Source organism: Capra hircus, chromosome 13 (assembly GCF_001704415.2).
Source record: "Capra hircus breed San Clemente chromosome 13, ASM170441v1, whole genome shotgun sequence".
NCBI lineage: Eukaryota > Metazoa > Chordata > Mammalia > Artiodactyla > Bovidae > Capra > Capra hircus.
In genome coordinates, this window is record NC_030820.1 from 9887391 (window position 1) to 9915214 (window position 27824).

Genomic DNA, 27824 nt, shown 5'->3' on the forward strand with positions numbered 1-27824 from the left:
AGGTCTGGGTGGGACTCAGGCTGAAGGGCACTCTACTACCTGTGGTTACACACAAGTTTGGTGCAAATATTTTGGTGTGTAAGCAGGACCCTGGAGGACATGCTGCTGCTGCTGCTAACTCACTTCAGTTGTGTCCAACACTGTGCGACCCCATAGACGGCAGCCCACCAGGCTCCCTCGTCCCTGGGATTCTCCAGGCGAGAACACTGGAGTGGGTTGCCATTTCCTTCTCCAATGCATGAAAGTGAAAAGTGAAAGTGAAGTCGCTCAGTCATGTACGACTCTTCGCGACCCCATGGACTGCAGCCTACCAGGCTCCTCTGTCCATGGGATTTTCCAGGCACGAGTACTGGAGTGGGATGCCATTGCTGTCTCCAGAGAACATGCTAAAACATCCTAAATAAATGATTCTGTTGAAGTGCCTTATATTTGTCCAACTGACTACAAAAGCATTTATAAATTGATGGCACTTCACTGTTATTTGATACACTTGAAAGTAATAAGATACATACTTGCTGGCTTTCTTTTATTCCTTTGAATTAGTCCAAATTAATGAAGCTTCAATTTTATCACCAGAGACAGATATCTGTGTCGCATGTCTTCTCTTTGTCTCAGAAAGGGATTTTATTATTTGTTTCGAGGAGACTTTTCACTGGCTTGCCAGCATTCCTTCAAGTTCTACTCAGATTAAGATGCTGTTTGGGTCCGATTAGAAGTCTGCATCCATACATTGGTGATGGTCCCTCTGCCTGTCACCCTGGGCTAGGTCAGAACCTAGAGGTCACCCTGGGCAACAGTGTCATTTTCAGATGGGGACTGAGGTTCAGAGGAGTGAAATACAGCCAGCTTTGCCCAGCACCGACCAGGATTTCAACCCTCAACTTGACACCTTAGATGAGGATTGGAATCAAAGCATCATCTGATTCCTGCGCTTCCTACAAACACATGTCTATTTATCCTCGTCAAACTGTTATGTCCCCTGTATGACCCTAGTGAGATGCCTGCCACGAGCCTGGCTTCCAGTATGGGTCCAAAAGGGCAGGAGACAGATGACCCGGTCAGTTGAAGAAAACCATTAAGTTTACTCAGCAAAAAGGGGACACTGTACATAAAAATCCAAATGAAGTTTTTGGCCAACCTGATATCATCTCTCAGTTTTTATCCTTTAATCTCTAGGTTTAAATTTCCTAGCAGTAATTACCCCTAACCTCTGCCTGTAATCACAACAGTACTCAATACGAAGTCTTCCTGTGGCAATTAAAAAAAAAAAAAAAAACAACCCTTTTTTTTTTTCATGCTAAGCTGTGATATCTAATTAGTACAATAATAATTTTCCCCCTTATCAGGATAATTGCATCTCTGAATATACATTTTTCAGGCTGGAGAGCTCTGCTGCACAGGAATCTTCCGAAAGACCGAATGCAGGCCTGTTTTGTTACCCATTCATTTGTGACTTCAATCATTACTATAAGCACATCTTCTACAAAACAAATGCTAAATTATACACTGTGTATCTTTCCAAGCACATTAGATAAATTTTTAAACAGACCAGGAGGAATGATCATGTCACAAGCTTAAAATAAACTAAGCTATAGGGTGGATTCCATAACTTCATTTAATATTGATAGCAGCTCCACTTAAATCTTGAAAAAGCAAATACCTTTAATAAATTTCATGTGAATAATTATATATTTTGATGTAACTATCATACAGGAGTGTGTACACATATAAATTTATAGGTAGAATTATATACATTTCAATATATACCATATATATCTTTTTTCTTCTCATATTTTTCTCTTTAGTAAAACAAAGCAGTTTTGCTTGTACGTGGATGTACAATGCTACATTAAGTCCTGAGTGATTTAAGAGATCGTTAATAAACTACAGTAAATTCTAGTCTTGCAGCTTAAGATCCAGTAGATTCAGTAACAAAAATGTGAACAAAATGTTTAAAAATATGCATTCAATGAGGCGCTCATTTTGTGCTTAGCAGAGAAAGCTTCAACGTGCAGGACAGCCATTTGGTAAAAACTTCTTGAATATTCAAGATTGAACAAATATCCTATTTCAATGGATTTATAGAAGCTGTTGTAACCTACATCCAATGTGTCAAGCATGGAAGACTCCAGTCGTGATTGGACTGAAAATCCCCTTTGCAGAATGTGAAATTCTGTGTAAACATCGGTGCTTAGGGATTATAAAAAAGTTCAGCCTCAAATGGGGAAAACGGAAAATACAATGAAATAATTTAAAATGCTTTTCTTGGGATACAGCCAGCCACATGGAAGGGATATTAAAAAAAATAAAGAGTATTCTGGTAAAAGGGGAAACCAGATGAAAGTCATTGGGGAGGTCTGACCAGCCACCCATCAGGGAAGCCCCGGGCTGGCTCAGCTCCAGGGGCCCAGGGTGACGGAGCCTCCAGGACAGACTCTCCACACAATGAGAAGGCCACATTCAGCCGAGACGGGCAGGGACAGCCACCACTCAATGTCACCGTGGCCAGCATGGCCCTGGCTCTGCTCAGGCACTCGGAGGAGGCGGTGAGGGGTCCAGGCCCCTGGTCGGGGGCTGCTCGGATGAGAAGGCACTGTGTGGCGAGGTTCCATCTCCAGTCCTACCCTGTCCCGTGGCTGCTGTAGTCGAAGACACCCTTCTTGAAGAATGGCGAGAACTCGCACACGGTGTGTTTGGACAGCGTCAGCCCCACCTTCTCGATGTGCAGCGGGGACGTGGCCGACTGGAGCATCACGCTGAAAAAGTCCCTGAGGTACCGCTGGGAAGAGACAAGAGGCAAAGACATGGTCAAGACACAGGCAGGGAGGAGGCAGCGGGGAGGAACGCCCAGAAACGACGCCCCTCCTGGCGTGGAGGGGCTGCCACTGCCAGTAGAAACAGCGCAGGGACCCTCCTCTGCTGCCTTCCCCACATCGGACCCACCTGGGGAGCAGCCACGGCATCCAGCATGCGAGTGACACCTCTTGGTTCTGATGCACAGGACATGCTGTCTGCAGACAAACCCGGGGAACGCTGGGCAGCAGGCGCTGGGGGTGGGGTCTGCTTTCCAGCACAGTGCTGGTAGTTAATACCTGGCTTTTTCAGTCAAGTCACATGTGCTAAGTCACTCCAGTTGTGTCCAGCTCTTTCCAACACTATGGACTGCAGCCTGCGGATTCATGTCCCCCCACCCAACTCACTAACAGAAAGGCCACTAAGAGGAAGGAAAACAAAACTGCTAATGGTCTGCACGATGCTAAATGCACATTTTCACTCTTATTGACCGGGGGATTTCTGCAGAAACTAACGTCTCTGGCACTAAGATGTCCTTAGTCAATAATGTGTCAAGCAGCACGGGCCCTCTGTGCTCTGCAGCCTTCTTATACACTAAAGGAAAACAAACACTGCGGGCGAGAGGGTCCACTGCAAACACGAACATTTACAGACCACCCAGCAAAGGAAGCTCTTGCTGAGATTAACTGCTCTGAACCCCGTGCTCACCCCAACCCCAACCTTTGCACACGTCTGTGGCAGCACTGGCCGGCTCTTCTGGCACCAAACTCGTAAAGCTGCTCTGAGTCCAAGACCCAAGATGCTGGGGCTGAAATCAGACATGGGCACCAGCAAGACGTGTTAATGGAAAAGAGAACCTGCAGAAATATTTAATACAGTTCCGGTACAGCAAAGGCTACCTATAACTGAAAATGGGGTGCAGGGGGTGGGCATGCATCTAACAGGAGAAGGCCAGGGGTGCAGCTAACATCCTACAATGCTCAACATCCCACAAACCTCTGTGCAAAGAATTATTTACCCCAAATGTCACTAGTGACACGGATAATGAACCTGTGGCCTGGGCGAAGAAGCCAAACTCAGCTGGCTGAATGAATAATCCACCTCAAATTTACCTCTGAAAGAAGAAATTCTGCTCAAGGAAAATCTGTTAGCTGCTTTCTTAAAAGCAGTAACAGGGACTACTAATAATTAACACTAGTACGGTAAGTTATAGTTTCTAAAAATCGAACACCTAACTCTTTGTGTTTTATGGATGTGTAACTGGAGCAACCCCACGTCCAAGGAGCGGTGGCTGCGCAGGCGCAGGAGGGCCTAGAGGAGCTATCCCTCGTGGAAGGTCAGGAAGGGCAGCAGTGAGGAGATACCCTTCGTCCAAGGTAAGGAGCAGCGGCTGCGCTTTGCTGGAGCAGCAGTGAAGAGATACCCCACGTGCAAGTAAGAGAAACCCAAGTAAGATGGTAGGTGTTGCAAGAGGGCATCAGAGGGCAGACACACTGAAACCATACTCACAGAAAACTAGTCAATCTAATCACACTAGGACCACAGCTTTGTTTAACTCAATGAAACCAAGCCATGCCCGCAGGGCAACCCAAGACAGGCAGGTCATGGTGGAGAGGTCTGACACAATGTGGTCCACTGGAGAAGGCAATGAAAAACCACTTCAGCATTCTTGTCTTGGGAAACCCATGAACAGTATGAAAAGGCAAAATGATAGGATACTGAAAGAGGAACTCCCCAGGTCAGTAGGTGCCCAACACGCTACTGGAGATCAGTGGAGAAATAACTCCAGAAAGAATGAAGGGATGGAGCCAAAGCAAAAACAATACCCAGCTGTGGATGTGACTGGTGACAGAAGCAAGGTCCGATGCTGTAAAGAGCAATATTACATAGGAACCTGGAATGTCAGGTCTATGAATCAAGGCAAATTGGAAGTGGTCAAACAAGAGATGGCCAGACTGAACATCAAATTCTAGGAATCAGCGAACTAAAATGGACTGGAATGGGTGAATTTAACTCAGATGACCATTATATCTACTACTGCAGGCAGGAATCTCTCAGAAGAAATGGAGTAGCCATCATGGTCAACAAAAGAGTCTGAAATGTAGTACTTGGATGCAATCTCAAAAACAACAGAATGATCTCTGTTCGTCTCCAAGGCAAACCATTCAATATCACAGTTATCCAAGTCTATGCCCCAACCAGTAACGCTGAAAAAGCTGAACGGTTTTATGAAGACCTACAAGATCTTTTAGAACTAACACCCAAAAAAGATGTCCTTTTCATTATAGGGGACTGGAATGCAAAAGTAGGAAGTCAAGAAACACCTGGAGTAACAGGCAAATTTGGCCTTGGAATGCGGAATGAAGCAGGGCAAAGACTAATAGAGTTTTGCCAAGAAAATGCACTGGTCATAGCAAACACCCTCTTCCAACAACACAAAAGAAGACTCTACACATGGACATCACCAGATGGTCAACACCGAAATCAGACTGATTATATTCTTTGCAGCCAAATATGGAGAAGCTCTATACAGTCAACAAAAACAAGAGCAGGAGCTGACTGTGGCTCAGATCATGAACTCCTTATTACCAAATTCAGAGTGAAATTGAAGAAAGTAGAGAAAACCGCTAGACCGTTCAGGTATGACCTAAATCAAATCCCTTATTATTATACAGTGGAAGTGAGAAATAGATTTAAGGTACTAGATCTGATAGACAGAATGCCTGATGAACTATGGAATGAGGTTTGTGACACTGTACAGGAGACAGGGATCAAGACCATTCCCATGGAAAAGAAATGCAAAAAAGCAAAATGGCTGTCTGGGGAGGCCTTACAAATAACTGTGAAAAGAAGAGAAGCGAAAAGCAAAGGAGAAAAGGAAAGATATAAGCACCTGAATGCAGAGTTCCAAAGAGTAGCAAGAAGAGATAAGAAAGCCTTCTTCAGCGATCAGTGCAAAGAAATAGAGGAAAACAACAGAATGGGAAAGATTAGAGATCTCAAGAAAATCAGAGGTACCAAGAGAACATTTCATGCAACGATGGGCTCGATAAAGGACAGAAATGGTCTGGACATAACAGAAGCAGAAGATATTAAGAAGAGGTGGCAAGAATACACAGAAGAACTGTACAAAAAAGATCTTCACGACCCAGATAATCACGATGGTGTGATCATTCATCTAGAGCCAGACATCCTGGAATGTGAAGTCAAGTGGGCCTTAGAAAGTATCACTACAAACAAAGCTAGTGGAGGTGATGGAATTCCAGTTGAGCTATTTCAAATCCTGAAAGATGCTGCGGTGAAAGTGATGCACTCAATATGCCAGCAAATTTGGAAAACTCAGGAGTGGCCACAGGAGTGGAAAAGGTCAGTTTTCACTCCAATCCCAAAGAAAGGCAATGCCAAAGAATGCTCAAACTACCACACAATTGCACTCATCTCACATGCTAGTAAAGTAATGCTCAAAATTCTCCAAGCCAGGCTAGAGCAATACATGAACCGTGAACTCCCTGATGTTCAAGCTGGTTTTAGAAAAGGCAGAGGAACCAGAGATCAAATTGCCAACATCTGCTGGATCATGGAAAAAGCAAGAGAGTTCCAGAAAAACATCTATTTCTGCTTTCTTGACTATGCCAAAGCCTTTGACTGTGTGGATCACAATCAACTGTGGAAAATTCAGAGAGAGATGGGAATACCAGACCACCTAACCTGCCTCTTGAGAAATCTGTATGCAGGTCAGGAAGCAACAGTTAGAACTGGACATGGAACAACAGACTGGTTTCAAATAGGAAAAGGAGTACATCAAGGCTGTATATTATCACCCTGCTTATTTAACTTATATGCCGAGTACATCATGAGAAACGCTGGACTGGAAGAAACACAAGCTGGAGTCAAGACTGCCGGGAGAAATATTAATAAGCTCAGATATGCAGATGACACCACCCTTATGGCAGAAAGTGAAGAGGAACTAAAAAGCCTCTTGATGAAAGTGAAAGACGAGAGTGAAAAAGTTGGCTTACAACTCAACATTCAGAAAATGAAGATCATGGCATCCAGTCCCATCACTTCATGGGAAATAGATGGGGAAACAGTGGAAACAGTGTCAGACTTTATTTTTTTGGGCTCCAAAATCACTGCAGATGGTGACTGCAGCCAGGAAATTAAAAGATGCTTACTCCTTGGAAGAAAAGTTATGACCAACCTAGATAGTATATTGAAAAGCAGAGACATCACTTTGCCAACAAAGGTCCGTCTAGTCAAGGCCATGGTTTTTCCTGTGGTCATGTATGGATGTGAGAGTTGGACTGTGAAGAAAGCTGAGCGCCGAAGAATTGATGCTTTTGAACTGTGGTGTTGGAGAAGACTCTTGAGAGTCCCTTGGACTGCAAGGAGATCCAACCAGTCCATTCTGAAGGAGATCAGCCCTGGGATTTCTTTGGAAGGAAGGATGCTAAAGCTGAAACTCCAGTACTTTGACCACTTCATGCGAAGAGATGACTCATTGGAAAAGACTCTGATGCTGGGAAAGATTGAAGGCAGGAGGAGAAGAGAATGACAGAGGATGAGATGGCTGGATGGCATCACTGACTCGATGGATGTGAGTCTGAGTGAACTCCAGGAGCTGGTGATGAACAGGGAGGCCTGGTGTGCTGCGATTCATGGGGTCGCAAAGAGTCGGACACGACTGAGCGACTGAACTTAACTGACTGAACTGATGCCCAGTGGCTGAGTACTCTTCCAAGGCAGGGCCTGCAGAGTGCTGACACATGGAGACGTCTGTGAAACCAGCACCAAAGCAGGGTGACAGATGTTCGGACCATACTCAAAGGGGTCCTGCGTCACCCACCTGCGGGTTATCTTCATACTCTGCCTCCACCTACCTCTTCTTGTTGTTTTTTTTTTAATTATTGTAACACCCATTATCCAGTGAGCAAGGCTAGTAATCCAGAGAGGAGACTTGAAAGCAAGGATTTTTAACTCAGACTGTTTCCCGTGTTCAATATTCTTAATTTCCTGATCTCATGGTAGTCGCTCAAGAAAGTCTCTCTAAACAAAAAGCAGGTCAAGATAAGAAGGTGTCAAAACCAATTGCTAGAAAATGGACACCTTGCTCCAGGACTTATTTGCATCAAAGAAGCAGAATAAAACATGCTTTGATTTCTCTGGGGGCAGAAAAGCTGGGAACATTGACCTAGAGGGACCCGAGGTCCAACAAATACGGTTACTGGGAAATACCTATCTGGCACGAGGGGGACTGGGGTTGCCCTGCGGGTGAGCTGTGACTGCACCCCCTCCATGGGGTGAAGCAGGACCCGGGCCGTCACCTCAGCAGCTCCCTGCAGCCCACGCCCCATGGCCATGCTCGAGCGCAGACTAATGTCCACGCTGCCTGCCTTTCAAACGCTTTCTGACCAGATGGACGGGAACAGATGACGTTATCAACATGTGTCATCATCAGTTCATGAAGCAGGGGCCCTTTAAAGGGCCAAGAAAGCCTGAAGGGATGATGAAAAGAGAAGTAATAGTAAAAGCCAGAAATAAAGTGAAAAGAGAGGGTCCTGGAGATCCCCCTTCCCTGCCTGGGGAAGCCCCATAAGAGCGAGCAAGGAAGCAGTCACCAGCGATGGCTTTCCTTAAAATGAACGCATCAGCACGCCTCCATGAAACCTCCAGAGAGAGGGATCTGATCCAACTGATTCTAAACATTATGGAAGAGCTTTTTCTCTGCAATGAGTCTCTGCTCAGCAGAATCGGGTGGCCTTGGCACCCTCTTCCTAGACCGCTTCCTTGGTCAAAGAAAGGCTGTGAGAGTAGGAAGTGTTCTTTGCAGAGACTTCGGGGTGCTCCGAAGTGAAGAGGTGACGCGTGGCCTTGGTTGCCTGTGTCCAGAGCCACAGGCTTGCAGTGGGCTGAGCAAGTTCTTTATGGTGAGTGACGAACCCAAAGGACCAGGGCTGGGGCAGGGGACACAAGAAAGAACTAAAATTGTGGAAAGTGCCTGGGGTCACAGACAGCATCTCATTCTCTGTAATTCCCCACTGTCCTGGGCCCACTGCTGGGCTGGGGGAAAGCGCTTCCAAGCAACCTTGATGACTAATATTGATGAGTTCATTTTTAAAAGTTGAAACCTACAGAGAGAAAACAGCATCCATCATGAATGCACAGCTTAATGAGTTTTCAAAAAGTCAATGCGCTGGTGTGCTGAGCACTGGGCTAAAAGCATTACAGCACTTTCAGAGCCCCAGCAGCCCTCCCATACTACGTCCTCCAGGGTAGCGGCCACTCCAGCTTCCTGTGCCAGCAATCAGTTTTGCCAGGTTTTGAAATTGAAACCAACGGGATCCCACAGGGTGCACTCCTCTGCATCTGGTTTCCACTGCTTAACGTGACGCCTGTGAGATTTGTGCTCCTGGGTGCGTGCACCGTGGCCTGGTCGTTTTCACTGCTGCGTAGTATTCCACGTGCCCATACCCACCCACTTACTGAGGAGGGGCCATGGGTTTGGTTCTTTTGTCTGAGCTTCTTCAGTAAGGAAATCGACTTCTGTGTAACGGTGTCGGGTGAATCAAGTTTATTACTATTCCTGCAATAAAGAAGCGTTCCCTTAGGGCTTGAGGCCTCAGTCTAATGTACTAGAACCCTGCTACTGCATGTATGTCAATATACATCCTAATTATATATAAAACACATACTTAAGTACACACATTCATATTAATAAATTCTGCTGTCTGTGCTCCTAGTATTTTCCGCAGCACCTGTGGCCAAAGGGAGAAAATTAAAGTGCCTCCTGTCAAAGCTCTCTCTCTAATGTGGAGTCCACAGACACCCCTACCCTCCCTGGTGTGTGAAAGTAAGTCCAGGAACTGAGCCACCTCCCCAGGGCAGTTTACTTTTTACAAAACTCAAGGACTCCGAGAGTTTATGCACTTATCAGGATCAGAGGGCAAAGTCGGAGAAGGATCTGTGAAATCCAATATCCAATTTCTGTTTCAGTCACATGGCTTCTTCTCCATGAGAATCAGAAAAGCAGACAAATTTCAATCTCTGCAGCCACTGTTGTTGTTCAGTTGCTAAGGCATGTTCAGCTCTCTGCAACCCCATGGACTGCAGCACACCAGGCTTCCCTGTCCTCCATTATCTCCCTGAACTTGCTCAAACTCATGTCCATTGAGTTGGTGATGCTATCCAACCATCTCATCCTCCGTCACCCCTTTTTCCCAGTGCACTCAATCTTTCCCAGCATCAGGGTCTTTTCCAATGAGTCAGCTCTGCATATCAGGTAGCCAAAGTACTGGAGCTTCAGCTTCAGCAGCTGTTAGGGATCACAGAAGGCCCGCAGGACACCTGGCTGCCCTGGTGGCAGGGTAGGGGGAGGTCACATCCAAGTCTCTGCTCTGCGAAACACCCCAGATCAGGGCTGCTGAGAATGGTGGCTGTACCTGCCATGGTTGGGAGACATTCCAGCCCTGCCTGGGAAAGTCAGATGAAACCCAATCTTCTTTCAGTAAGACTGCAAATCAGGACATGGAACGCAGAGCAAGAGGGGGTCTGGGGATGTCTTGAGAGCGAGCAACCGAGGAGATGGGAGGGACTGAGAGGAGAAGGAGCCCAATGAGAGGCAAGGAGCCAGCTAGGGGATGGGGAGAAGGGATGGGGTGGGATCAGAGGTGGGGGCGGAGAGAAGAAGAGGGAGAGAGGGAAAACCACATGCCACGCTGGGGATGGAGGACCATGCTGTTGCTGCTGCTGCTGCTAAGTCGCTTCAGTCATGTCTGACTCTGTGCAACACCATAGACGGCAGCCCACCAAGCTCCCCCGTCCCTGGGATTCTCCAGGCAAGAACACTGGAGTGGGGTGCCATTGCCTTCTTCAGGAGGACCATGAGCTGCTTTCAAAGTTGGCAAAAAAAGGTTTAAAAACAATAGATATGTTAGACATTTATCTAGGTTTCCTTTAGCTGCTTGGACCTACACTGTAATATAAGGTGTTTTCTTATCAATGCTTTTGGAAAATCAAATTTAGATGACAAATCTTTATGGCATACTTCAGTACTGATGCATAGCACCTTGATTGCAGAAACTGTCTTTCTTCTACAGGTTGTGGGCATATATATATATGTATGTATCTATGTATGTATTTTTTAAGTCAATCTGCACATGCGCCTTGAGCGGGGTGGGGGGAGGCAGAAGTCACTGGGAGACATGGGCCCCCGTGGGTCTGCTCCAAACAAACTGGCCCCTCCCCCCAGAACAAAAACAAAATCCTGTAAGGGACCATGAGCTTTCAGAAGAGGAGGACCAGAGATCAGCAGAAGGATGAGGGGCACACAGATTGCCAAAGACACCGTGCACCAGGGTCCTGACACCTTCTCTCCAAAGGGGTTCTTTCTGTCCTTTAACTTGTACTTGCCGACACCCATGAGCGCCTTGGGAACGCCCCCCACGCGCACACACCAGGCCAGCCAGCAATCACCTCGGTCCTCTCACAGAGAGAGCCATTGATCAACAGCCTGCAATGCTCCAGGCACAGTGAGAACGTGTACTGGTCTATTTCATTTAAAGATCACAACAGTGTATGAGACAGGGACTATTACTATCTCCATCTTATCAGAGAAAAAAAAAAACGCAGTCCAGGAGGCCTAAGTGCCGTCCTAAAGGTGACAGCGTGGGGTGTGAGGACTCACGCCCAGCTCTCCCGAGTCCAGAGACTGGTCTCAGTCCCCGGGCGCCGTCCGCAGCCCCCTCTTCTCGGGCTGACCCTCCTCTCCGGGCGCCGCCGTCTCACTGGGCCGGGCTGATGGCACTGGGTGTCTCACCGTCTGGCCTGACGGCACTCTCGCGGGGACAAGGCGCAGGGTTGTCTAGAGTGAATGCTCCCCGCAAACCTGGGGCAGAGGCCTCCTTGCTGTGATGCTCTGCTTTTCTACACGGAGTCTACGCACCTCTGCTCACATTCCCAGACCTTCCTCACAGTGCCTTGCTGGGCACTGGTCGTTTCTCTACCACCCTTCTTCTGCTCCCCTTCCCAGATGACATTCAGATTCCCTTCTGAAAAAATACATCTCCATTCTTTGAGGATGGGTCATCCGGCTGACTCAGGGCAGAGGGCTGGTGGGCTCTTCGTCTTCCTCTTCTGGGATGGGCTCCTGTAGCTAAAGAGCTCATCAAGATACCACGTGGAGCCTGCAGGGATGTAGGGTCCTCTGGGGCAAGCCTCTCCCAGACTGCAGAGCTGGTGCCGTGGAGCATTTCAAGAGTTTGTATAAGAAACCCGGGGCGGAAGCAGAAGAGCTCTTGGTCTGTCCATTCCCAAGCCCGCTTGCTCACCAGGACCAAAGTTGTTCCCTACTGTTTGCCATCAACACCCCTGGGGTGTCGGCAGGTGCCCGTCAAGAATAAGAGGAAACCTCCCACTTACAACACACCCAGTTCTGGGGGTGGGGGCCTGCAGTGGGCTCAGGGCATCTGCCCAGGGTGCCTCTCTTAGGACAAAGTCTGTCCTGGGAGGCTTTCACACATACCGTCTCAGATGGGTCAGCCCATGCGTGAGGTCCATTCCCAGCCAAGCATTCAGCTGGAAGACTCCCGCTCCAAACCCAGATACACACAGGGCCAATCTTTAAAATTCAACACCATTTCAAAAGTCAACCACTAAACATTATTAATCTTTTGAACCAAAAAACACAGGCTAATGTGGTCTGTTGGCTGTGTTAATGAGTTCTAAAAGGCGAAACACACTTCCTACAGCAATACAGGGCAATTCAGCAAGAACTTAGTCGATCATCTTAGAGCTTTAGCCTGCTACCTCAATCAATACACTGCATTAAGGGGGGAAAATGAAATATAATGTGCTGCTACCTGCTACTTCACTTTATACACTTTTGATGAAGGTCATTATATTAACATGATTCATGTGTGACCTGTAATATGATTTCAGTGTCAGCTCTGGCTAAAAGGAAAAGTACTTAAGTTCCTGGAATAAGCTGGGCAGAAGCTGGACTTGAAGTAGCTTCTGCTGGGTTTTTCCTCTCAACTCCGGAGCTTCTGGATGAAACGCTAGTCTGTTCAAAGGGAGGACCTCATGCTCTACAGCTCACTCAGGCAAAATCTTGGGAGTCAGAGGGACATTACATGGTGATGCCACTCCCATCTCGAGGCCATTCCCCTTTCAGGTCTGGAATCTGGAAGGAAGGGCAAGTCTGAGAACAGGGAAAGGAGGGAAGGTGTGTGGTACCCAGGCTCAGTGAAGGATGTGAACACGGAGCATGGCCAGCGTGTGGAGGGCTCAGCCTGGGGAAGGGCAGGGTCTGAAGGAGAATCCTGGGGGCCTTGAACCTGGCTGTCGGGTCTGCAGGTATTTGTGCGAAGCCTTTCTGGGCTCAGGAGCTCCTATGACCCCTGAGACAGTCTAAGGAGGAGGAGGACAGGTGTCTGCATCTTCTGTTTCCACATAAGAAGATTGAGATCTCAGGAGACAGGGACTCAGACAAGGGCAACGACTGTAAGAGACAAAATGACTGGCTCTTCAAATTCGTGAGAAAGTCCTCGAAATTCTCAAGGCGAATCCTTTAAGCCCGTAATGTTAAGGTATAAATGTAAATGTGCATGCAGCCCCTTTCTCTGGGGCTGTCCCCTCCCTGCTTGTGTAGGCTCAGAATTTACCCTGACTTTCAATCAGCCGCCACACACGCATGTGTGGGTGTGTGAATATGTATGTGTGCGTATAAGATGTGGGAACGAGAATAGGGCCTCAGAAGCATTTGAAAGACTTTACCTTTTTTTTTATCTTTTGGCTTCCTTCCTTCTATTTTAATTAATGGAGGGATAAAATCATGACCATTTTATGTTATTAAAAAGTTTCCGCTTTAATAGGGCTCACGGCTATAACTGCAGCCTACTGCTTATTTCACGGGTGATATTTCACCCCAGCTGCGTCATCTGAATGATTTCCTGGCCATCTCATTGTTGTGGAGCTCTTTTCATTTTACAAAATTTTAACACCAATCCATAATTTAATTTAAAGTTATTGAAATTATTAAAATTGAAATGTTCTTTAAAAATGTAAAAGGGCTTGAGCCACCTTTCCACCATGACATATTAACAGAGAAGGCAGTTCAGTGGCATTCCTCATTTCCAGAACTCATTAGCCATGGTGGCAGCTTAAAGATAACTCTCAGTCCAGTTGACTTAGAGGTCTCATTTACCTTGCAGTACTTGGAGAATTAATCATTGAATGATGGGCTCTGAAGATGAATCTGACCTAGATGGAGACACACTGGGATATTTCCAGACCCCAGAGAGGTCTGGTCACCACTGGCCACGTGTTATGAACCAAGCCAGGCAGGTTGATGTTATTCACAGTCAAGTCTTCCCAGTTTTAAACTCCCATACATTCTACTCTGAACACCTCTCTCTGGCTATTTTAGGAATCCTAAAATTTGTCTCCATTGATCAACCATGCTGGGTTCCTTTCCTGACACGTCTCCGAATGTCCTCCATGCTCTGATAAAATTAGGACAGTTTTTGACAAGCAGCTTACTCAACGACTGCACAGGTACTGCACACCTGCTCCCCACGAAGTGACATGGGCAGTGGGCACGTGGGTGTTGACAGACACAGAGCCTGCCCTCCTAGGGCACCTGGCTGCCCATGCCATCTCCTCATGGTTCAGAGTCCTTCTTCCTGGTGCTGTGCTTCCATCATCTAAATCCTGTTCATCCCTTAAGGACTAAATCAAGGTTTATTCTCTGTTGATCCCTCTCTCTTCAGACCCCATTCATGAACCCAACAAACAAATATTTAATTGAGAGCTTTCCTCCTGGCAGTGCTGCTGGGGATTCAGTAAAAGACAAGCTTCATGTCCATCCTGAGTAACATGCAGGCTTTTCAGGGAGATTGGACTAGGAAAGCAGGAATTAAAATATGGCTCCAAAAAAAAAAAAGGAATGAGATACTTCTGGAGCGCCTAGGAGAGGCAGCCCTGGGGAGTGGAGACATTATGCCAAGACCTGAGGGTAAGAATCAAGCCTGTGAAGACACTGGAGAAAGATTCTGAAGGAAGCCTGTTCCAGGCAGAGGGCAGAGTGGGTACAGAGCCTCACAGTGGGGTCGCAGAGCTTGGGGCATGGCCAGTGGTCCAGCAGGACTGGGCTGCGCTCTATGTAGCATGGGGGGGGGAACTTCTGCACTGCCCACCAGATCGGTTCTCAACCAGGCCTTAGCCCAGGGGTCCAGCATGTATCCTGCCAAATGCTCTTCTCTCTGAACCATAGGGTCCTGCCAGGACAAGTCCTGTGACTTGCTTTAACCTGGAGAGTGGCCTGGAGGTAATGCTGAGAGTGAAGAGGTCACCTTGCAGGTTCTGGCGCTCTGGCTGAGCCCAGTCCTCAGTGCAGCCATGATCCACACGCCGCCACATACACATGCCCTGCCCTAACCGTGACACATGGAGACGGTGAAGCACCCGACGGAGCGCTGCCCACGCTCCAGAATCACAGCCCCACAGGCAACAAGACGGCAGTCTCCTTAAAGCACTCACTTTGAGATTACCAAAATACACATATTTGGGAAAAGGAAGAGGTGAGGGAATAAATGGTATTCGTCAAACCCGAACAGAAGAAGTTTCTTTGTTTTCTGTTTATGATTTATGACTAGCCATAAATTACAATCCTATTCTACTTCACGCCAACCTCTTCCAACCCTTTCCGTATTTCTAATGAATAATTCTGTCTTTGCAGGTACTTCTTTCTACCCTAGGTTTTAAAGTAAATACTTAGAATAAGTAGTCATCATTTGAAATATGGCATTTATTTCTTGATGTTAAATAGAATTCTGAGAGCTCCCACTTAAAATTCATCAGGGTGAAAATGTTAGTCTGTGATTACAGAATCCGAACTATTCATTACAGCTATTCAGAGAATCTTCTTTATGAGTTTAATGACATAAGCATATTGTATTGAATTATTGTGGTACTGCATCAGTCGGACTCATAAATTTAATATACTCAGTCTGGTTCACATATTTTAGTAAAATCTAGCAAGCTTTAAAAATTTTATAAGGGATGTGCCTTTCAAGTCCATGTGATATGCAATTTTTATTGGTTGACATTTTGGCTTGGGGTATTAAGTAGCTTCAATGATCCTGACCACCCAGCCAGGTCGAGCAGCAAGGTCAGGGTGAAACCCCACAAACAAACTGGCCACATGAGAAAGCCAAGGTCTGCTTGAACTGAGAAGCTTGTTGAGCCTTTTTCCAGAGCACAAGTCAACAGCAGTCCCCTCTTTTCGGCTTCCAGAGCGGAAGAGAGGAGTCAAGTGTTTGGTGCACCTGTGAGCCAGGAGTCACGGAGTCTCACGGGCCACACTCTCAACTTTGTTTGATGAAAGCAAACTATGCCAGGACGCTGGGAGGAGCCCTGCACCCAGGGCTCACTCTGGTTCTCTGACTTCTGTTTACTGGGTCTCTCTGTAAGAGATCGGTAACCGGCTAAGGACAGATGCAGAGCAACTGGACCCCCTCAGCACAGAGGTGAGGCTGGAAGAGAGCCCTGGAGACACAGCGTGGCCGGTGGGCTCACACGCAGCTGCAGTCCGACTCTGCCCTGTGAGCCAGCGCCTCAGGCCCTCTGTTACCATTCAGCCACCACGCTGGGCGTGGGGACATTATCGCACAGGGACAGATAGTCCCTGAACTCCTCTGCTTCCTCACCGGACTGTCTTTTAATGACCAGAATATTAAATGAGCTACTGTCTGTAAAAGCGCCTGGGGCAGGGCCCAATTCACAAGGAGACTTATATTAAGTCATTGACACTATTATCTATACAGTTTGGTCCTCTGGAAGTTGTTGGGCAAATCTGTTAACTCTCTCTCCTTTTACATGGGCTTAAAGCATGGAAGTATTTAATGTTTTCCCCTTCAAAGCAAAGTAGAGGACAGCAAGAATCTGGAATGTGTCCTAGTATCAGTCACTGGCAGACCCTTTATTTCAAGAGTTGCTTTAAAAGAAGCAAGACTTCACGTGTTTTTCAATATGGGGAATCATATTAAAAAATAAGCTTAAAAAAATCTAACTATGAGGTAAATTAACTATCCTCTGAAAGATCATTTTGAATAATGAGATTATGTAAAGTGCCATCTGGGGAAAAAACAAACTCCAAGCCCTATTCTTTTGTTTCTAGGCTCATGACTCCTCCCAGCACGGCATAGCCTTCAAAGAGGTTCCTGACATCTGGAAAGAGGAGGACTCCTCCCAGGGACCAAGGTAACTGAGAGACTGAACTTGCTGTGTGGCATGTCCTGGCTACAAGCCACGGGAAGAACTGGTCCTAAAACACTTGAGAATTACTGGCACCCCTAAGCTTCCACCCCTAGGGCAGCCCAGGAACAGGGTGCAGTGAGACACTTCGAGACCCTGAATGACAACCTCGTCCCTTTCTACCAGCTGTGCCTGTGGGTGAGCAGGACGATCCTTCCCTTCCAAGTCTGACCTGAGGCCTTCTGTATAATCGATGGCACATGTTCCCTGGATGGCCTTGAACTGGACCACTGTTGAGTAACACTGAGTCCGTGAATTCAGGTCCAGGGGGTAAGCTCTGGAGACTCGGGGGGAAGTAGACCTACTGTTCCTTTTTTGTTCTTTGGGCCAGGAGCCCCTGATGATCCCTGAGGGACTATTTGCCTGGCAAATTATCCTCCTGCCTTGGGAGTTACGTCTCAGGGTCCACATGCTGCCTTGCACCCCAGGGGGGAGCCACGGTCACGTCCCAGGTATGAAGAGGACTGTGGCCCCGAGTGGTGGGCCTGTGACCCTGCCCCACAGAGAGGATTAGCTGGAACGCTGGATTATCTGCTCCACTGACCCCCTTCACAGGGACTGAGGTTTGGTGATGACAGGGAAGGTGGAGGCGGGGAGAAAAGCCAGACCAAACTTCTCTAAATGCACCATCTCTCATTTTCAAAAAGGACAGAGTAGGTCTATAATTCATATAAGGAAATGAAAACAAATTCCTTTACCAAACAGATATCACCTACAGAGTCAAGCATCTCAATGAAAAATACATATACGTTGAATCCGTGTGCTTCCTGAAAGACACACTCAATTAGATGACTGACTCAGAGATGGCCATTAGGTAATTAGATCTCAGACAATAAAAGGTGTGGGTGTTCTTTCCTTAGGACCTTAGCTTGTAGCAAAACATCATGGGTTTAAGAGGATCTTCTTTCTCTCAAAGGGTTTTACTTATTTACTATAGAGAATGAAGTCTATCAAATCAATTTATAACTCAAAGTCAAACTTTAGAAACCTTTACCACTGTCCTGGACAGCTCCTATAACCTGAGGCGCTCCTGCAGAAGAGAGTGAAGGATGCTGGCAACCCAGGGCACAAAGACACACACACTTCCCTGGATACCGGCGCCTGGCTGGGAGAAATGCCAAACCAGCCCCAAACTCCGCAAGCATCAATCTTTCAGTTGTCATGACTTTTCTTATCTGTGACTGTTTTCAACTGGAGGGCAGGGCAAGCAGTACAGTGCAAGTTAAAAGGGACTCACAGGATGTGGGTAAAGAGACGAGCTTACAGATCTAAAGGAAACCTCGCCCGTTAAGGAGCCCTGCGGACAGCAATAGGGCCATTTAATCAAAGAAACAGGGGCCTAACCTGACATCATCCACGGACTCTGCCGCGAGGAAACTGCCTGGCAAAGTAAGGAAGGTCAGTTTATGGGGACTGTGCTATTACTTGAATATACCCAGATTCTGTCTGATGAGGAACTGCAAATAAACGCGATTTTGTGAACCTGAAGATGAGCACTATAAATGGAAATGGAAAAGGGAATCACGACATACAGCAAGAAGCATAAATACCCCAGACTGTGGAGACAGAACAGAGAGGGCCCCTCACTGCCCGCAGCACTCACCAACGTCTTAAGCACGAGCCTTACCTCGATCCCTCAGCTGGCTAAAAAAAAAATCCATTGAGAAAAAGATGATGGCCTCATTTACTGCCATTTCCATCTCTGATTAGCAATTTTTTCTTGATTTCAATAGCAGTTTCTTAATTTCACTTATAAATAATATGAGACAGGTGATCTCAATTAGAAAATAGATTAGAGAAAGTCTTTTTTTTTTTTTTTTGGTTGCCTGGAATATTATAGATGTAAATGTAAACACTTTGCAGTGAACTGCTGGGAATAAAAATAAGCCTGTCTAGAAAAGGATCAGAGCTTTACATGAGCAAACAATAAAGATAAAAACCGTATGGAACTGGAACAAACTGATGTTCTTCTCCATTTGTTCCCCCAAAATACTGTCTTGAAGTGCTGCAACTACACTGATTCATTACCACTATGAAAAACCTAAGTGGTATGTACGGAAGAGAAAACGATTGTCTAGGGAAAACAAATAGCCAGTAGAATCCTGAAATAAAGATGCAGTTCACAAAGGCAAGAAACGAGGTTTGCGGGCCCAGGACATGGTGAACACCTGTCATCTAAGAAAAGCACAACTCACTTGGCAGACAAATCTGAATGAGTGGAGCGAAGGGGACCGAAGCATCTTTAGGAAGGCCTCATGCCGACTGCGCAGGGGTTTGTAGGAGAGAACTGATAATTCGCCAGTGTTGATATAAATAGTGACCAGAGAACTTTATGGAGACAGGACAGAGACAGTGGCTCTTAAACAAAAGCACAAAGATTTCTGATCCTGTCTTTTGGGCTGCCACAGCAAAGGAAATGTACAAAGAGGAACTACACTGACCCATGGAAATACACAAATCAACAATTTCCGGAAGCAAGGCCTCCAGGTTTATAACATGAAAAGATGCAAAAGTAACCGGCAGAGCTTTAAAGCAAAGGATGACAGGGTGAGAGGGACCACGTGGCACAGAGTTTCTCAAACCTGCAGGGAAGGACCAGCCAAGGGAGGGAGGGAAGGAAAGCAGAGCGGAGGAGGTGAGGGGACAATCAGGCCAGGAGGCTCAATACAGGCAAGTGGGACTCCAGGAAGGGAAATCCTCAGAAGAGGAAGCAATCACAAAAACCTCCCAGAGATGAAGGACACGAGATAAAGTCCACGCAGGCAGAGGCCCAGAGAAGGGAGGGGCTGCTCACCAGAGAAGACCCCCGAGCACTCCAAACTCTGGGGACAGAGGTGCACAGATTCATGACACAGAGGGCTGGGCATCAAGATGGCTTCGACCCGCCTGCCACCAGCACTGGAGTCAGAAGACCGTGAAGCAAGCCCCCTAAACTACAGAATGAAATGGTTTCCAACTAATATATCCTGTCCAGCCAGGGGCGGGTGAAGAACGACCTCATCAGACATGTCTCTAGAAATGCACCTCCTGTGCGTCCTTTCTCAGAAAGCTCCTAGGGGTGTGCTCCACTGAAATGAGGGGATAAGCCAAGAAACAGGAGAACATGGAGCACAGGAAGGGGAAACAACCTGAGGGGGTGCAGAGGAGGATGCGGGTCAGGGCGGACGTGACCCAGGCTTCCGTGAGCGCGTCCATGACTCACTGATTTTACAGACTGCGCTCATACAGAATAGGGCAACAGGCTCGCACATACACACTCACTCACACACACACACACACACTTTCTCTCTCACACACACACACACACATGAATGAACAGCAAAATGGTCAGAAAGGGTATATGCCCAACCCATAAAAGCAGCGTGAGAGCCTCTGAGAGCAAAGACTGGGGTCACTTATTTGGGGGTGACCCTGAGGCTTCTCTGGTGGCTCAGCTGGTAAAGAATCCACCTGCAATGCAGGAGACCTGGGATCGATCTCTGGGTTGGGAGGATCCCCTGGAGGAGGGCATGGCTCCCTACTCCAGTATTCTGGCCTGGGGAATCCCCATGGACAGAGGAACCTGGTGGGCTACAGTCCATGGGGTGGCAAAGAGTCGGACATGACTGAGCAACTGACACACTTTGGGCATGGAAGCAAAGGGGTGGGGAAAGCGAGGAGGGAAAAAAAAGGAGAAAAGCCACACAGGGGCTGTTGCTGAGCAGGTCACAGCCGAGCACATACGGCTGGGCTGGGTCCTGCTGGGGATGCTGAGAAACACAAACACTGTGCTTCCAATCACCCCAGAAAGGAGGGGGAGCCGGCAGGCTCCCCATGGAAAGACGTGCAGCCTCCCTGCGGGGTCCCTCCAGCACCTCGCCTCCCTCTGGTTCCCAGCCGGGCTAGGTCCTCCTCGGCTTTGGAGGAGGCTGGGGGAGAAGAGCTAAGAGGCCCTGGGGACACTGCCTGCACACGCTGGACCTGCCGGGCAGGACCAGCATCACCTGGGGGCTACGGGGTAGGGAGGAGCACGTATCAGCTATGGGATGGGCCTGGGGGGGATGAGGGATCTCAGCTGGGGCTGCAAATGGGGGGTACCCACGCCAGGAGCCGGGCATTGCGTGTCAGTCTCTGCCCCTGGCCCAGCTGCTGCCCCCACCCTGAGCTCGCACTGTGACTTCAGCATGTGGTTTTCTGATGAGGACTTTCTGATTTCACAGCAAGCCGACTCATTACTTTCCTAAGGCTAAACAGTCCTTTTTAAAGGAATTAAAATACAAGTTTTATTGCAACCTTAGGTGATAAGAACTCAGGCGAATGGGATTTCATGCACTGAGCCTAAGTGAATCTATCATCAAGTGACTGCAAAACATTCAGATGAGGGGGGCCCGTGAGTCCCCGCCCGCCAGGATGGACTGCGACAGGTTGGTGGAGAAGTCAAGACGGCTGTGGGCACAGAGCCCCGGGCCTGGGCTACACTGCAGTCCTTCCACGGACTCCTGGGCTTCATGCTTTCACAAGAGTGGCCTCGTGTTGTATTATATAACTCTATCTATAGAATCATAAGGGCTTCTCTCATAGCTCAGCTGGTAAAGAATCTCCATGCAGTGCAGGAGACCTGGGTTCGATACCTGGGTCGGGAAGATCCTCTGGAGAAGGAAATGGCAACCCACTCCAGTATTCTTGCCTGGAGAATCCCATGGACAGAGGAGCCTGGCAGGCTACAGTCCCTGGGGTCACAAGAGTCAGACACGACTTAGTGACTAAACCACCACAGAATCATATCTATACACAATACTGATTATCTCTGAAACTGACATCTTTCTACACACCTGTTAGCTATTCAGCTATAACCTCTCTACTATACCTATATAACTATGCCTATAATCATATTCACATAATCTACAGTTAAATCTCTGTATCTTATTGGATTAAGGACAGAGAAGCCTGCCCATGCTGCAGTCCACAAGGTTGTGAACAGTAGGACATGACTTAGCGACTGAACAAGAACAAGATCCCGCTTTATCTTATTTGTAATTAGTAGCATATCCACTGCATGTCTCCTCCTCCAGTGAGGATTAACAGGATGGTGATGCAGCTACGCCATCATCATCAGGGGCCCTAAAGGACAACCTGGCTCCCAAGAAGGGACTAGAATTTTACTGGGACACCCCTTTATCTACACTCAGGACAATGTGTACACTGGGGAAAAGGAAAAAGCAGTATTTCTGGCAGAAACGAGCAAGTGGAACTGATGACTCCAAATGGCCACTAACAGAGAGATGTTGTGGGGAGGGAGGTAGGAGGGGGGTTCATGTTTGGGAACGCATGTAAGAATTAAAGATTTTAAAATTAAAAAAATAAATAAAATAAAATAAAAAAAAAAAAAAAACATTTTAGTAACTCGGTGTCCCCAGAAGGAGGCGGGTTTTCTTTCCATCATCCAGCACAGCTATTCTCTCCGCTTTAGCTTCATTTCTGACACTCCCCTGGGGCCGGGAGCTAATTAAGTGCTTCAGTTTAGAAGACCATCCCTCTGCATCCCTGCTGTGCTGCAGCAAGTGTGAGATAGAAGGGATGGCAGAGAGAAGAGACGAAAATGGCGTTTCATTCTGCAGGGTAAACGGTGAGGTCAACAGGGGCCTGGAGCTCACAGCCGTCTCCAAGCAAGGCAGGCCAGCTTCCCCCGGGCGCAGGCGACAGGAGGGAGGCTAGGCCACTGGCTCCACGCGTCACTGGGGATGCCTGCTTCTGCGTCAGAGGCCATGAGACATGATAGAGAAGGAAACAAACAGGGGTCCCTCGCTGTATCTAGGAGGAGAGCAGGAACAATCCTCCAGCCATGGTTTAATTCTGTAACAGTCAAGCCTCGTTTCATTTTGCTTTTAAAAGTGACCCGGGAAATGAAAAACGTTCCGTACTGAACTGCACAGCGGAGCAGGCCCAGCTCTGAAGCCCACAGTATTGGGCTGTGCTGCGATCCTTTCATCTGATGCTACTTCCATCAAGAGGAAAGAGCCGGAGAATCCCCGTTGATTGCCAAGCCCCAAACGCCTTGTGAATGAGGGTGGAAGCTGGGAAGAGGACAGATGTTAAGGATTTACTGGGGACGGGGGGGGGGGGGGGGGGGGGGGTGGTTTCTCACTGGGACTGATGTGAAAGAGTATCAGAAGCCTCAAAAATGGAAACACTGCCACTGCAGCTGTATCTGGGGTGGACAGAAATGGCCTCTGTCACGGTTAATCCTATGTGCCGACTTGCTGGGCCACGAGGCGCCCAGATACTTTGTTGTTGTTCCGTCGTTCAGTCGCGTCTGACTCTTTTGCAACTCCACGGACTGCAGCACGCCAGGCTTCCCTGTCCATGGGATTTCCAGGCAAGAATCCTGGAGCTGGCTGGCATGTTACTCCAAACGCTATTTCCGTGTGTTTGAACACACACGGCCTATTTCCGAGGCTGTTTCTGGATGAGATGAACATCTGAGTCAACAGACTGGGTGGAGCACACGGTCCTCACTTACGTGGGTGGGCCTCATCCAACAGGCTGAATGAAAAGGCGGCCCCTCCCCCGAGTAAGAAGAATGCGTGCCTGTCTGCACTGAGCAGGGACAGCGGTCCTTCCCGTCTCTGGGTGCGAACAGTAACATCAACATGCAGGATGGAACGCACTCCACCAGCTCCCTTGGTCCTCTGGCCTCAGCGGCTGGACCGCTACTCTCCCTGACCCATGACTGCTGACTGCACATATTAGGACCTCCAAATCCCAAGCTAGTGAAATGCTAAAAAAAAAAAGCGCTATTTCAGTGTCATCGACTGTGTGTAGAAATGCAAAAGACACAAATATGTGTAAATATATGAATCTCACTGTCTGGTTCAGATGAATGCTGAGGGTCTTGGGCACCCACGCTCACGTCATCACTGCCCTCGGCTCTCACTCGTCGCAGTGGTGAGCCACACTGACTCCGCCCCTCATGTGTCTCTCTAATCCGCCCACTTTCCTCTGCGCCAACGGCCACCACGCCCTCCCTGAGGCCACAGCCATGCCTTGTCTGGAGACAGTAACAGCCCAGCCACCGTTCTTGCTGCCTCCGTCTCCCCTGCTCCCTCCATTCTCTCCAGGGTAGTCAAATGTCAGCCCTCCTCTCATCTGCGTACCGGGCTCCGGGGACCTCGCTGTCCTGTGGCTCAGGTCCAAAGTCAGGAACATGGCTTTAGGAACTGGCTTTTTCTTCCCTGTCTACGTCCACACCAGTCTCATCTTTCCACGGCAGACTAAGATTCCTGGATCCCATCCCAGTCTCGCTGAATCAGAGTATACTAGAACACAGTCTGAGAATTTGGATCTTTCAAGAAGCTACTTGAGATAAATTCAAAGATTGGCCACACGGGTTTGGGGGCAACTGCTTTGGGAGCCACATTCTCTGATAACCTTGGAGGTGGTACACGATTGTCTGAACAGTTACTTGATAAGTCGTCTCCGCTCCGACAGGACCATGAGCTCCTTGGAGGATGGGCAGCACTCAACTGACGCGTGCAAGACAGGCCCAATCGTGCACAGGACGTGGTCACGAGCACGGGCAGTGACTGCCATGGACAATGGATTGCTTTAACACAGACAGCAAAGACCATCTAGAGGGAGACCATGAGACATCACGTGCCTCCTCTGGGATGCGAGGGAACAGCAGCACCACTTCTACAGAGTTTCTGCCCCAGAAAATTAGACTTGAATTCAATCAAGCCACTCAATCTAACAACTGGTTGAACTGTGGTGTCGGAGAAGACTCTTGGGAGTCCCTTGGACTGCAAGGAGATCAAACCAGTCAATCCTAAAGGAAATCAGTCCTGAATATTCATTGGAAGGACTGATGCTGAAACTGAAACTCTAATACTTTGGCCACCTGATGCGACGTACTAACTCACTGGAAAAGATCGTGAAGCTGGGAAAGATTGCAAGTAGGAGGAGAAGGGGATGACAGAGGACGAGATGGTTGGATGGCATCACTGACTTGATGGACATGAGTTTGAGCAAGCTCTGGGATTTGGTGATGGACAGGGAAGTCTAGTGTGCTGCAGTCCATGGGGTCGCAAAGAATTAGACACGACTGAGCAACTGAACTGAACTGAGAGGCACATGGTGAATGGCACTATGGGATGCAACCAGCAAAACCTCCAATGTGAGAATTCCCTGGATAAATGACAGGTTTCATCAACAAACAAATGGAGAGAAAACAAGAGGGAAGGGAAATCTATAGATTATAAGACACTTTTTAAAGAGATCCATCCTAAAATATTTATGGATAAAATAATATGATGTCCCTAGTGGTTCAGTTGATAAAGAATCCCCCTGCAATGCAGGAGACCAGGGTTCAATCCCTGGATTGAGAAGATCCCCTGGAGAAAGGAATGGCTGTCCACTCCAGTATTCATGCCTAGAGAATTCCATGGACAGAGGAGCCTGGCCACGGGGTTGCAAAGAGTTGGACAAGACTGAGCGAAATAAGCACACAGTATGGTGTCTGGCATTTGTTTTAAAATAATCCTGTGAATGTGTGTGTATAGTGACTGAGGAAGAAATGAAATGAAACAGGTCACATGCTGACAATGATGAAGCTGGGTGATATGAGAGGGTGCACTGGGTTTATAACATCATTCTTTCTGGTTTTTTAATAGACACTGTCATAAAACATAAAGTTTAACAAAATGTCCAAGCCATCAATTTCTATCTCATGATATCTCAAAGTTCCTTTAGTGTACTGAAAGCTGGAGATGGTTATATATCCTTTTGCAGAGCAGAAATCTGCTAATTTTATAGGCTGCATCCCTTGATTCTAAGAGTTCTGTGAACACCTGCTATCAACAAACCCAACACTCTTAGTAAAGGCGGTTTCTCTTTGGAGCCAGAATGGGTTACACAGGATTGCCAAAGAAGGCCCTGTGCCCCAAGGAGAACCAGGGCCATGTCCTGGAAAGAGGGCGATCTTCTCCTCTACATGGACATTCTAACTTTAGCTTGATGCTAAAATTAACGTACTCAAGTCCTTCCGCTTCTTCACACTAACTTGACAGCAGACCATCTCAGCTTTCCTGTCTGACCGGATGAAGGGGAACTTGGTTTTAGTACTGTAGAAAATGGTAGAAAGAACAGAGAAAAAGGGCAGAGGAAGGGGCAGCCCGTTTTCAGATTTCATAAGTGACCCTTGAAGAAAAAGTCTTCACATATCATACCGACAGTGTAATTAAAAGTCGCAATAGGTCACTTAGAATATCCCAAGTGATACTACGAGGCAGGCCCTCTGCACCAAGAGTCAGTGAGGTAAAGCCTTTGTGGTGATACATGAAAATTACAGGGAAAGATAATCTTGATGCCTGTCAATTACATCAGTATTCCCGCAGTGCTCTCCCCTAGCTCATGCTTCTGTGTGATTACAAGAGATATCCTTTTTTTCCCTCACTATTCAAACGTTTTAATTTTGAAACGTTTCTGTATTCAAATGTCTTAATTTACAAAGGTGGTCTGTGCTGGGTGGGCACCTCACTGATTTGCATATTCTTAAAATCATTGATTCATAAAGACAGACGTCTAACCTTGAGTGTGGAAAGAACAAGTGAATAAAAACGGTGCTTGGCAAAGACAGATAAAATAGCGACTTCCAAATTTCAGAGTAATGAGTGAGTCACTCTTAATGAAACATACATTATTATATGCTTAGCCGTAGAGAAAATATGTATAAAAATATAACTTGTTTAGATGATGATCACCTTCCTTATAATAATTAAACCTCAAACTCTTGAGAAAAATGTGTACTAGAGCCACACTCACTCACCCACTCACCTACCTACCCACCCATCCATCCATCCTTCCCTCCTCTCTTGAGCAAAGCACTTAAAGAACAAGAGAAAAATTAGAGGATGGAGGGAGGACAGAAGTGAAAGGAAAATGAAGGCAGAAAAAAGGGAAAAGAAGGAGATTACCAATGCTTGAGGACTACATTTATAAAAAAAATTTATAAAATTCATAAATAAACTTTGTTTTTCAGGCAGGTAAAGGTTAACAGAAAAGTAGAGAGGAGGCAAAACGTCTCATATCCAGCTCTCTACACACAACCACTATCAACTTCTCACACCAGGTTATATCTGTTACAGTTAGCAACCTACGCAGAGACATCACTGTCACTCAAAGTCCACAGTTCACGTTAGGGTTCACGCTCGCCTATTCTATGGGCTTTGACAATGTATTAAGTCATGTACCCACCATGACAGTGTCAAGCAGAGCAGTTTCACGGTCTTAAAAGTCCTCTGTGCTCTGCCTATTAATTCTTCCCCACCCCGACCCTTTCGCTGGGTCTGCGGTTCTGGCTCTTCCAGAGTGTCCTACGGTTGGACTCATACAGTACGCAGTCTTTTCAGACTGGCACCTAAGGCTCCTCCATGTCTTCCCAAGACTCGATGGCTCGTTTCTTTTCAAGGTTAGTCATATTTCACTGTCTGGATGTACCACAGTTTATTTATCCAGTCACCTCCAGAAGGACATCTTGATTGCTTCCAAGTTTTAGCAATTAGGAATAAAGCTGCTATAAACATTCATGTGTGGGTTTTTGTGTGAACATATGCTTTCCACTCATTTGGGTAAACACCAATGATTTCAAATGCCAAACTGTATGGTAAGAGTGTGTTTAGTTTCATAAGAAACTTCCAAACTGTCTTCAAAAAAGTGGCGCTATCATGCATTCCTGCCACCAA

General features: G+C 47.2%; 1 protein-coding gene across 3 annotated transcripts in view; it reads right to left on the minus strand.

Annotated features, from left to right (window-relative positions):
• KIF16B (kinesin family member 16B) overlaps positions 1595-27824 on the minus strand; it is a 301307-nt gene continuing 275077 nt past the window's right edge. For all 3 annotated transcript variants that reach the window (XM_018056936.1, XM_018056937.1, XM_018056935.1), the window contains one exon: positions 1595-2779. In XM_018056936.1, coding sequence (XP_017912425.1) covers positions 2621-2779 — 159 coding nt within the window. In that variant the 3' untranslated portion in view covers positions 1595-2620. The remainder of the gene's footprint in view (positions 2780-27824) is intronic.